Source organism: Triturus cristatus, chromosome 5_2, assembly GCF_964204655.1.
Source record: "Triturus cristatus chromosome 5_2, aTriCri1.1, whole genome shotgun sequence".
NCBI classification, from domain to species: Eukaryota; Metazoa; Chordata; class Amphibia; order Caudata; family Salamandridae; genus Triturus; species Triturus cristatus.
The window spans coordinates 483,199,710-483,211,959 of NC_140588.1; the positions used below are offsets into that span (position 1 = coordinate 483,199,710).

The 12,250-nt window shown below is 41.7% G+C and overlaps 1 protein-coding gene across 5 annotated transcripts in view; it reads right to left on the reverse strand.

Moving 5' to 3' along the window:
- Window positions 1-12,250, reverse strand: part of SEPTIN7 (septin 7) — a 495,709-nt gene that overhangs the window by 16,643 nt on the left and 466,816 nt on the right. For all 5 annotated transcript variants that reach the window (XM_085607478.1, XM_085607476.1, XM_085607479.1 and 2 more), the window contains one exon: window positions 4,282-4,421. In XM_085607478.1, coding sequence (XP_085463604.1) covers window positions 4,282-4,421 — 140 coding nt within the window. The remainder of the gene's footprint in view (window positions 1-4,281; window positions 4,422-12,250) is intronic.

Consider the following 12,250-nt stretch of genomic DNA (forward strand, 5'->3'; position numbering starts at 1 on the left):
AGAAGTATAACTCCACCACGATGTCCTTTCCTCGCTTTTAGTCATCTCATTCAACATACAAAATGATCCTTTTCTCTCAGAAATGACTTTAAAGACACCAAATATCAGGACGCTTCCGACCATACTTGGAGCCCACGTAGGCACCAAGGCCCACACCACGTTTTGAAAACAATGGTGGCTACAGATAATCTATGTTCCTGATAGTAAATGTTGCATGTTATGAGCAACTTTCCACATACTCAGATTTTCACTTCTTCAGAATGGGGTGACACTCGATATCTGAGCAGAAGCTTCTCTGATCTCATTTACATTTTGGTCCCTACCCCTGGGCCACAGACATACAAAGAGCAAACTGTGGAAGCCAAAATTTAGAGATCCAGTGCAAAGAGTTAATTCATAGACTGATACAGGGAAACTTCAAACTAAATTCCCTGTCAGCATCAAGACGAGGAGACCTTCAAGAAGTACATTCACAGTATCCGCATTTACACTGAATGATGTCTGCAAGACACTAACAACAAATGCCCTGTTCCCGCCTTCTCAGCTCTGATGTTGGTATCAAACTAGGACTGGGGGACAAAAAGTAAATCAGTATGTTTCCAGCCTATCTGAAAATTATCTGTACAATTATGACTTTCAGATCAGGATCTAATGCTAGGAGTAGGTGGGGTAGGCTTCTTAGAGAATCAAGTCCAGGAAGTGATGACATGCCAAGGATCACTGGTGACATTGCACAGAAACTTCTCTTTTTTTATAAATTGATCTACACCAAAGCACCTCCAATCCGGTAAAATCAGAAAGGACCGACACCTTGGTCACATAGCTCAAGTAACAGTAACCTACTACAGTACACCCCAGGACCCTTGATGCGCTGCATACTCTGGGTGACATTCTCTCAGTAATTGCCTCCATGAATAGAGACGGTCTCTTGGGGTGGTTGGTTGGGGTAGAAATCTACCCAGCCAGTCTAGGATTGATAGCCTCTCTCCCTGTATCCCTCTGACTAGTTCCTTTGTGTTAATGTAGGACTGACTTATTCAATGCTACGAGCATGCTCATTTTGATACTTACACTCAACAAGGATCCCTCAGGGGGCATCTAATTTCGCCCAATCCCACCTACTAAAGGAGACAGTAAGATATGGGCAAAAGTCTTGACAAACAGACTTCATCAGGCTTGCCCAGTCTGTTTTTCTGTGACCAGCTAGCTGTACTGCAGCTTGCTCCACTGGACTACACTACACTAACTGTGATATCCGTCAATACTAACTTAAAATAACATTTGCTGGACCAGGCCTAGGATCTGTAAGTTTTGTCATGATGCAACTATAATATGGCCCAGCCTTCTGCAGCATCTGCAAAAACTAAACAAAAATCATGCCCTTTAAAAACTGGTGTCACCAGTGATTTTTGCCACGGTGATGGAGTAACACGGTCACGTCGGTCCTAATCCCACAGGCATGTGTAACTAAAGAGACTCTGGCACACTTCTCATTCATCTATGCTCCTTATATCATCCTTTATATCGACATTTGGGATATCCTCCATGCTTCTCTGAAATACCTATCCAAAACCATCACCTTCTGCAGTGGATCTCCCTCGCTTCTACTAATGTGTTTCGTAGGCCTGGTCAAGTTAGTGTTTTTTACCCAGTTTCTTAAGACATTTCTTAATACCTCCATTGCGAATCCAAAATCAAGATATACAACACTACACAGAAACCTTACAGATTTTTACCTGGGTGAAAAAAAGGAACAAAATAAAACTGAATATAATGTTGCATATGTCAGATGGAAACTTGGGAGTACCTTCCTTCGAAGGCTATTACTAAGTCACATAACTGATGTCAGTCTCAATGATTGAAAGGGTGCCCCAAGTCAAGCGTAGATATTCCAAAGCATTCATACCCACTGAAACAGCTGGTTTATCTAATCACATGCTAAATTAACATATATTAATATTAACATATACAAACAACCATTTTGGTCCATTCGTATTGCGTGTCATAGGGTTCTAAAACACATTATACTTCTCAATATATTTCTGCTGCACATACTGATGTGGAAAAATCTCACCTTACGCCACTCTTACAGCCAGTAGAAAATGGCATTTAGATTCTTTTATCAGGATCTGTATTTAGACTTGTCACTTAAGTCCTGCAAAACGTTAATTTGGAAATGGATATCACCACAACACAATTCCTATCTTATGAACACCTTAAAAAGGTGATCATTCAAATACTATATCACCACCTGTTCCCTCTCCTACTATACTTACAGCAGGTTTATTCCTAATCTGGAAGACTGTTTCTAAACAATCCCAACAATGTATCAAAAGATCTACCTGGGACCCCTAGGGGGCCTAACTAGATGTCCAAAGAAGACAGAAGGTGACCCTTGATTGTGCAGGTATTGATTGATATACGCCAGACATGGACAAAACCTACACAGGGAATATTATATGCTGGCTAAACCATATAGCATGGATTTCTCTAACTCGCTAGATGTCCCTGATTTTCCACTCTAGCTTCTACATTCACAAATATAGTCTGGTATTTCCCGAAAGTGCACAGCCTTGGGGTATCGAGACAACATGATTCTGAGAACCTTCACTGGGATCTTATTTCTCCAATTCAATATTATTTGTATACTAGACTTTCAAAGGCAGACATAAAATGCAAATGATAGTCTAAAGATATCCTTTGCCCTCTTCATGATACAATTCCACTCTGTTGTACACTGTCTGGAACCAGTAGCTCCATGACATCTCCTTTGACTTAATAGGTTTATGGCTAACGTTAATCTGCTGAGAAAGTTTGTTACTGTCACATCCTGCAGTGAGGTCACACATCTAGAATGTAGATTTTACACAGAAGAATCCTGGGTTCATTTCAGAGAAATGCCCTCTTTATTTGAACAAAGTCTGATTTTCCGACAACTCTTTAGCCTCCTTTTAGGATACAACGACTTGTATCTCTCCAATTCAAAGGGGGAGGGAATATAGTGTATACTTTCATCACTGTCCACCTACTTCACTGTACTGTAATACCATGAGTAATGCCCAGTACTTCTTACACTATTAGTCCATCTGATTCCAATAACCCGTTGCGGGTTCACAGACAATTAGGACTCTGGTATCCCAAAATGGTGATTAATTGTCCACCATTTTCCACAGAACTTGAACCACAGGTCTAATTGGGCTACTTTTCTGCTTGGGGGTATGGACATGATATCTCTCATTGCTTTGAACTTGCAACATGTGAAGAACATCACAAGAGGATTCCCTAATAGGCTTATGCTCAGAAAGTACTCTCAAAATATTGGCATAACCAAGTGCGTGATGGTTATGTCTATTCACATGGGTCTGGGAATCTTGGAAGGACAGCAAAAAGCACTCCTAAAACTTAAATTATGCAATACAAGGGGGCAAACGTGTGCCCTTCTCATATGTTCATTTTCAACTCCCCTATTTATAACGGTTATAGTTTCCATTTACCCTCAGCATTGACAATCCAGCTTGACAGTCACATAAGGTAAAGTAGAACCTGAGTTGAAAGATGAATGGAAGGCTTGCAATGTTAATGTAGAATACATAGACAACTAACCAGCCTTGGAAATGCTTTGGGCATCCTTGTCAGTTTCCTAACAAATGGGATCATAATATGAAGCAGAAAAACCTAGATGAAACAGGATACTTCTAGGCTTTAAAAAAATCATATTGCAACACATTTTGCCCAAGCTACCCTAAGAAAACAGAAGGTGCAATACACAGCAACCTCAGTTGTATAAAGTAAGTGGTATTGAAGAATGACCTATGAGAGAGTGACATTTCGAACAGTGAAATATGCATGGCATAGTACAGTCAGCTACAGAAGCTAAAGAGGCTAGGAGCCCTCCCTGAACGCACAATAAAATGCTGGGCTAGGGGCTGGCGGGAGAGGGAGTGGACAAAATGGTGACACAGCCTGATGCAATTGGTATTACTCTGACCGACAGCAGGACTATATCAGGCTCTCGTCTATTTTGCCAAGTCACCACACACCAGAAATGGTACATGCATCATAATGTATCTATATTGTACGTTCTTAGCTGAATTTTTGCCACTTCATGTACGCAGTTTGTGCTCTTTACAATTAGAACTCCTCAGATATTTATAAATACTAATGAGCAATTAATGCATCAATGCCTTCGACCGAAAAAAGCTAAGAGGTTGAGTTTTTTTTCCCCCAATGGAAGACTCTTACAATCAGTACAATTAACAGAACAAGATATTACTGCAGTACCTGGAGGAATTCTGCTGTTCCAGAATACGCTGTTGAGCTTCCCAATTCAACTTCTCATCTTCAAACTGGCGGCGCTTCTCCTCCAATTCTTTGTGTTGTGCTTCTAAATTCTTTTTCATCTGCTCATGACGCCGCTGGAGCTAAAAATCAAGAAATAAATCTCAAGAATATGTTTTGTGGTTGTGTTTCAGGTTAAAATCCCACCTCCACAGACTACAAATGTGTTTGGTGTTTGCAGTATGGCCTTTAGTAACTTATACAGTAGACTACAAGAGGAAAGTTCCAAAAGGTCTCATTGATAGACGAAGGGCTCTGTTTTTGCAATGGGGATGTTGTGTGCAATGTACATTAAATAAAAACATATTTATTTAAATATTACAACTATATATATTTATATTATTATTTAAAACACAGAAAGTGGACTTGTGGTTGTGAAATAAAAGTAAATAAACAAAGTTCCCACTCATGCCTAGCTCTGCAAACAACACCTACTCCAAATTCAGTGCTCATGTCCTCATCCTTGATGTAACAGCGGACTTCATAAATAACAAATGATCTCACTAGTAACATGATATGTTACCACCATTAACATTATACATGGCACCTATGGATAAAATGTAAGCTCTTTGAGTATGTGTTCTAATTTAAAGATAAGAAGTGTAGTCCACCTATTTTGTTTAAAATACATTTTCTGAGGTCTTGGACATTGCATTTGGTGCGCTAATTATGGTTTGAATGGCAGGTGTGTGAGCTATGGATTGCGGAATTTCAGAGTGATTCCTTAACCATAATTGAACTTTGTTTTTTTTAAAGTGAATTTCAGAGGTTTTTATGAACACACATTCAGCCTTCGGCGGTGCAGAGCAGGAGCTGGTCAAAAGGGCTTCAGCCTGGACTAATGCCCAACCCTCCACTGGTGGCGAACCGCTACTGTGTACAGCTTTTGGTTGTGCGTAAAGGACATCGGCTTGGCCGAGCCCTGCGGCCACCGCTCCATGGCCAATCGAATCCCGCTATACATGCTCTCAGTGGTGTGCTGAGAGCGATGGCAGCACAGCATGACGTATGGCCCTGCAGCCAGCCCTCTGAAGTCCATCCAGCAGCAGCTGTGCACCGGCAGCAGGGGCCACCCCCAACAGTTGCAGAATTCTTTTTTTTTTAAAGAAATTAACTTTAAAAATAGCAATATCTTAAATATTAATTAAGTGGATCCTTTATGATTCGTCAATCGGCAGAATATTCTCTATTCCAGTTTGAAAAATGAAGGCATGCTAAAGGACAAGAGAGGTTTTCCTCCCTTCAACCACTGCAAATCTGTTGATCTTGAGCCAAATCCAAGCGTCCACATGGTCTGAATGGCTGGTCATCACAGAAATATTTATGTTGCTATTGTCATTGTTTAAAGTAGTGCAATGAGAACCATAGTATAAAATATAAATATGGTATAAGGGAACAGGGTGTGTATGCCCTGACCCCAGGCCCATCTTGGAAGCTCCAAAAGGAACCTTGCACGTTAAAATAAAATTCCTATAAAATTATAAACAATAAAATGATGTGTATATAATAAGAGAACATAACTTTCTCTGGACCCCCATAGATCCTCCTAGGGTTTTCAAAATGTGCTTAACTGATTCAAAAACCGCCAAATACTGAATAAATGCTTTCAAAAATAATTTCTGCACCTCAGCTGTACATGCCTGAGGGCCATGCACAGCGGGGGTGCAGAGTCTGGCTGACGTCCAGGCCCTGTGGTCAACTCCTGGTGCGCACAGTCAAAGGTCCTATGCAGAGGGCGTTCGCCGACTGTTGAAGGCTGGATCGAGGGCCTGGTTGCAGACCAGACCTGGGGCAAACCCCAAGTATGCATGAACTATGGATGCACGTAGAAGAGAATGGCCACCCATGGAAGGCAGCACACAGGGTCTGATGATAGGCCCTATGTACAACTCTAGTTGCGCATGGCCGGAATGGATTTACCATGACAACTTAAATCTAAATCTGTTACCTCAAATTTCATGCAAACCAATGAAATGGTCCCACATTTATTAACAAATCATAGATTTACCCACTGTGATCCCTGCAACAGGCTTAATTTGAGAAACCAATAGCAAATGTAACAATTAAGTTCCTGTCAAATTTTGGGCAGATATGTCAAAACTTGCCAACATTAGGAAATTAACACTTTTTGCCCCTCTTAACCATGACCTTTGACAAATCTCCATAAGCCTCACCATATTAGGAGTAAAACATGAAAAGTATCTGACACATTTCGTGCAAATCTATGAATGGCACCAACTTTACTGGCAATTCAAAGACGTCTGACCCTCCACACCATCACTTTGTAGGCCCCGTCAGATTTCAGTTAAACAGATACCTGCACTGGAATTAACCTTGTCACAATCTGCAATTTTCATGCAAATTCATTATACAGCACAAAATGCATCAAGAGAACACTTTCAACCACCTAAACTGTGCACTCTTGACAGATGTGTATGAAACTAAAAGCATCAGGAGTAAATTAAATATGCTAAGTAAGAGCCTGCAAACTGCTGTTTAGGTCTGTGAAACTGTACCAAAGATACTAGCAACTCAAACGTTTTTGACACCCCTGCTTTTCATTTTAACACCCTTTACCTTTTCAGAGCTACATGAAAAATCAGTTATTTACCTCAGTAATGCTCCTTTCGGTGGATGGTATGTCGAGCCATGGATTTCTCACCTTTAGGATGTCCCCTTTTTCGCATCCTCATGGGCACAGTGTAGAACAATTGTTGGCAACAGTGAGTCGAACACTAACCAGAAAAGCATTGCCAAAGGTAAGAAACTTGTTGTTCTGATGGATACTTCTAACCACGGATTCCTCACCTTTAGACTAGACATCAAAGCAGAACTTCCCAAAGGTGTAAGGCGTGGCGAGTGAATGTAGCATGGCAGATGTCAAGAATAGGCACCCCTCATGCTAATACAGTCTTCTTGGCCTTGACCCGGTTAGCTTTCAGACCAAAGGGTGGCTTTTTAGCTAGTGTGTAGCAGATCTTAATGGTGAGTGACTAGCTTCCTTGACAGGGTCCTCTTTTGCCCCACCCTGCCTTGGTTAAAATGGCAGCAAAACTGTTGACACTGCATGTTCTCTATGGGACTGCAAAACAGGTACATTAAAATATACGTCTGGCAAGCAGGGATACCATCCAAACTTCTGGGTCTAGGGTGCAAAGGCTGTGACGCATAGTAAGCATTCTTTATGGGTTGATCTGCAGAAAATAATTTAACCTGCGAAGGTCAGGATAGGCGTGAGGCTCCTTTCCTGAGGTTCAAAAAGTAGCACTAATAACATCTACACAACCCCCCCACCCCGCCTCCTGCATCAGTATTGTTGGGTACGTCTCCAAAATCTGTTCTATCAAGGGAAGAAGATGAGGTGGGTAGGAAACAAATGGCAGGGTATAGCCCCTTTGAATTAACTGTATGAACTATTTGTCTGATTTACTGGATCTCCAGATGGGGAAGAAATGTTGAATCCTGCTGCTCACTGACCTGCCATGGGCTGCAGAGGTGGCTTGGTAGCCGTTGCAGCAGAGAAGGCGGAATTGGTGGAAATTTGACCCAGCTGCCCTGAGCGGTGTTTGATGATGGCACACCTATGACGTGCCACACCTATGATCTGAAAGGACTGGACAGTTTGCTGTGACACCAGTTCAGAAGCTGGACGTTTCCTACAGGCTTTTAATAGCCTCTGAATTTCCTAAATTGATGGTGAAACTCTGTCTGGCGTCAGTAAACCCAGACAGCATGCAGTAGCATGGCTGTCCATAAATCTATCACACAGATTCTGGACTCATTGAAGGGCATATCTATTAAGGACACTTACATAGTACCTGAAAACCATGTCGACCTTATCCATGTGTGCCTTTGGAGCACAACACTGGTCCCAACAGTCCTGCCAAGGCCTTCAGCAGTATTCAGGCTTGCATGGATGATGCACTTCACTGCATCCTGTCATGCATTGCCTGAGCCAGAGAATTTCCAATGTCCTCTGGCACCGCTAGAAAGATCTTGCTGACCATGTCCCAGAGAGCATACGTGTACTTGTCTGTCAGTAAAATCACATTTATTGATCTAAGAACCAGGCTTGCGAGTGAGAAATTAATATGGCAAAAGCAAGTATTCCGACGATGTCAGCCATGGTTGAAGAATTGCTGATAGAACGTTTAATTTCATCTCAATGGAGGGCAACTGAAGATCTAGCAGCTTGGCTGCCCTCCAGACCACTGCCACAAATGAAGAACTTACTTCAATTTGTGTCCATGTAGCAAGTCAAGCTTCATCTCAGAGAAGGTATTTAGCTGACTGGCATTTGTATATCCAAGCATAGTACATCTTCAGTATAGTGAGGGGGAGTAAATCACCTTGCTCCTTCTCTGATCAGTCCCTTGGGTGATCCTATGTATATCTAGTACATGGTCAAAGTAAAAAAGCGTGAAGTTGCTGCTGATAGCTGCATAGCCACAGAAGCACCAGGTGAGAGTCAGGCTGTATTAAACCTGGTTGCCCTTCCATGCTCTTGCAGCACAACATCCGTTGAGCTCAAGCCAACATCAGTTTGGGGTCAGACATGGGAGTCAACACCAGGTCTTCCAGGTATTCCAGAGGAGGCGGCTGGTGTGAAAGTCTGTACTAGAGTTCCAAGGAGGCAAAGTGTTGGAGGACACGCTGAAGGCAATACAACTGGCTGCCCGCAACTCGATGCTGCCTGAACGTGCAATAAAGGGAGTCAGGATTGTGGTGGGATGGGTTAAAGTCTTGTTTTGCCTTTTAATGTTTGCCCTTGGACTTCAACTTACTTTAAGACTGAGTAGGAAGTGGATTGGTTGAAGGAACCACCCTGTCACAGGGACTGCAAACGGAAGAAGGAGCTAGACTTGTTTTTCAACTGCAACCTCTTGTGTACGGCGATAAAGAGCTTCTCCGTCTGGTCCTTGATCACCTTTGGGTGCTTGTGGGCACACATGTTACACAACTTAAAGAGTCATGCCAGGAGTCCAAGCACCAAACACACCTCATGCAGGTCCATAACCAACACCTGCTCCCAGCAACCTTAGCATGGCTTTAAGCCTGTAGATTTCAGAGGGGTTATCATTTCAGAGCACAATGTCGGAAAGTTATTAAAAGTTGTCGGTAAAACAGAAAGGTACAGAGTGAAACTCTGTATTCACTGTCAAAGTCACAGAAAAACAAATTGACGCCAGCACACAAGTATGGCACTTACATGCAGCTCTGCTCCTTCACTTAAGGGGCAGTACGCAACCAACACAGAGCGCACACGACCCTCACCTGCTGTCACGTGGGACACAGTTGCTAAAACTATGAATCCAGTTTGGCGCCTGGGGATACTCAGAAGGTGAGGAACATGCAGTTAGAATTATCCATCAGAAGACTAAGATTTCTGCACTAGGCTGGACTTGCAAACAGCCCATTACATTGTATGCAGATTGCTTAAACAGCACCAAAGTAATTAGTACACAAAAATGTCACCTCTTTTTACTTTGCCCCGATTTGATGAACCTCCTGGAAACTTGCTCTACCAACAGAAGACTTAACATGGTGAAAGTCTGCCAAATGACATGTAGATGAATCAAAGAATACAATAGTAATTAGAAAATTAACACTTTAACTCCGCCTTTTAACTGTGGCCCCACCCAAAAATCAATCTGCACAAATATAAAAATAAGAATGGTAACCTAAATAAGCACCAGATTTCGTGTATATTTATCCAATGCGCTTTTCTTGTAGGCAAAACAAAGAAATCCTCTTCAACTGTTAGAGACCTCTCTATAATTTATAATTTAACCATTTGAAGCCCACTCAACACATTTATATTGCAATACAAATTTCTCAAAAACTACTAAGCTGATTTCCCACAAGTCAAGCAAAGGCACTGCTCCGAGGAAAGTTTAAGTGTTATAGCAAGCCTGATGTAATTCCAAATCATATTTATTCCTCTGTAAAGAAGAGAAAAGTTTACTTATTTGTTCTCCCCCACTCTTTTTTACACACTAAGCCCCTGATGGAGTCGTATGAATCTGGACATGCTGAACCTAAACCCGATCTTGTTTTTATAATGTTTCATAGAGATTCATTAAACATCTCCTTTTTACTGAGAACTCAGACACTAACAATTACAGGGTCTCTATGGCTGACCCCAATATTATATATATATATATATATATCTTTAAGGTTAAAGTGAATATATGGTTAGGAGTGTTTATAACACCTCAAAGTGGTTAGAACCACAATCCATAACTTGCTCAGGAGTCGGCAAACCATAACTTGTACACTAAAGCACAGATATTTGTTGTATAAAGTGACTAATGTCCAGGATAGATAAACAGAGATCTAAATAAAAGGTACAGTATTTAAGCAGTTACTAAATAATACAACTTTCACAACTGTATCTGTCTTTTTTAAACTTTTGGAGAAAACAAGTGTTCATTTGCTCTGCTCAAACCCACCCACACATTCTCAAAAAAGATTTAATGGAAAACTTTCCATATGACAACTAACATTATTCGACTGCCAAAACAGACCACTGAACTTAGCCTTGCACTTTAACAGAACACTGAGGATATAAACAGTGTTAACCACTTTAGCAGACATTGTTCTATTTATATTTTACAAGTTGAGTAAAATGTTGACATTTCTCTAGAGTGAGTCAGTCTCTTGACAATAAGCAGAAAGACACGAACCTCCCATTACCTTTCTCAAGCCACCCTTTAATGATTCACATTCCAACACCTCCAGTAGTCAAGCTTTGGGTGAATTCCCTATGTGCTCCTGCAATAGCACTCGATCTAGTGTGTTGGGGTTTGACAGTGGACACCGAAGCTAGTATTGAGCAAGTATGCCCTGTACCAGTAGAAGACCATGAGTGGATGCCACTCTCAAAGGAAAAACAAACAAACCGAAACCCCAATAAACTTTAGATGCAAGTAAGACTACTCACCTTCTAGACACTGTGACAGACATAACCCTTATGGAGACCTTTGCTTAGGCCAAACTGAGCTTAAGTTATGTTGACACCAATGGGGTAGGGTTGCATACAAAAGCAAAAATGTCTCTATCCACTATTATTTTCTTTTCAGGGGGCAGGCACAGACGATTCTGACCATGAGAGTGGGAAACGTGGGCCTAGTAGGCCAACATCATGTCTGGATTCCCAAAGCATTACCGTAAAATAACTTGTTTTTCACACAGCACAATATATCACAGTTTATTCACAAGCGCTGGTAAACAGGAAGTGTGCCATTACACTGTTCTAAGTTTACTGATAGGCGTCAGAAGCAATAAAGGTGGAGTTTGGGTTGCCGGATACAAACTCATGACCTGTTGGTCTCACCAGAGGTTAGCAATGACCATTTAACTTGCTGAGTCATCTTAATTGCTTAGGGTGCACCCACAAAAAGTTCAATGCTTAGAATAGTCAACTTGAAAGTGACAACACTAGAAATACTTCGCCTTCTTAAGGGGTTATTATGTTACTAGCAATCGTTGATCACACTTGTAAAAGTGCCATTGATGGAAAGGGGCAGGCAAATGATCCTGACCAGTCTATCAACAGTGCATTCCCCTGGGATAGGTGGTGAGGGTAGCTGAATACAAAGTCTTAGCATTTTGTATTTGCAGGTATTGTAAACGGGTCTATTTGTGGTGTTCCTCAAGCTTGGAAGATTGGTTAAACTGCCAACTGTGCAAGGTTCCTTATTGCCTTCTTAGTCCGTCTGCTTTTGTGTGTTGTTGTCTACCAAGAGCATCCTCTTTTGGACTGGCCATCTCCAGATGACCTGTGCTACCTTGGATAGAGCATTTGATCTTGTGACCCTCCCACCATCCCCCACACCTCCCCTTCCTGTTCATGTGTAAAATTGCGTTGGAGTGGTCTGTGTGGATCTGCACTACTTTCCCTGTGATCTTT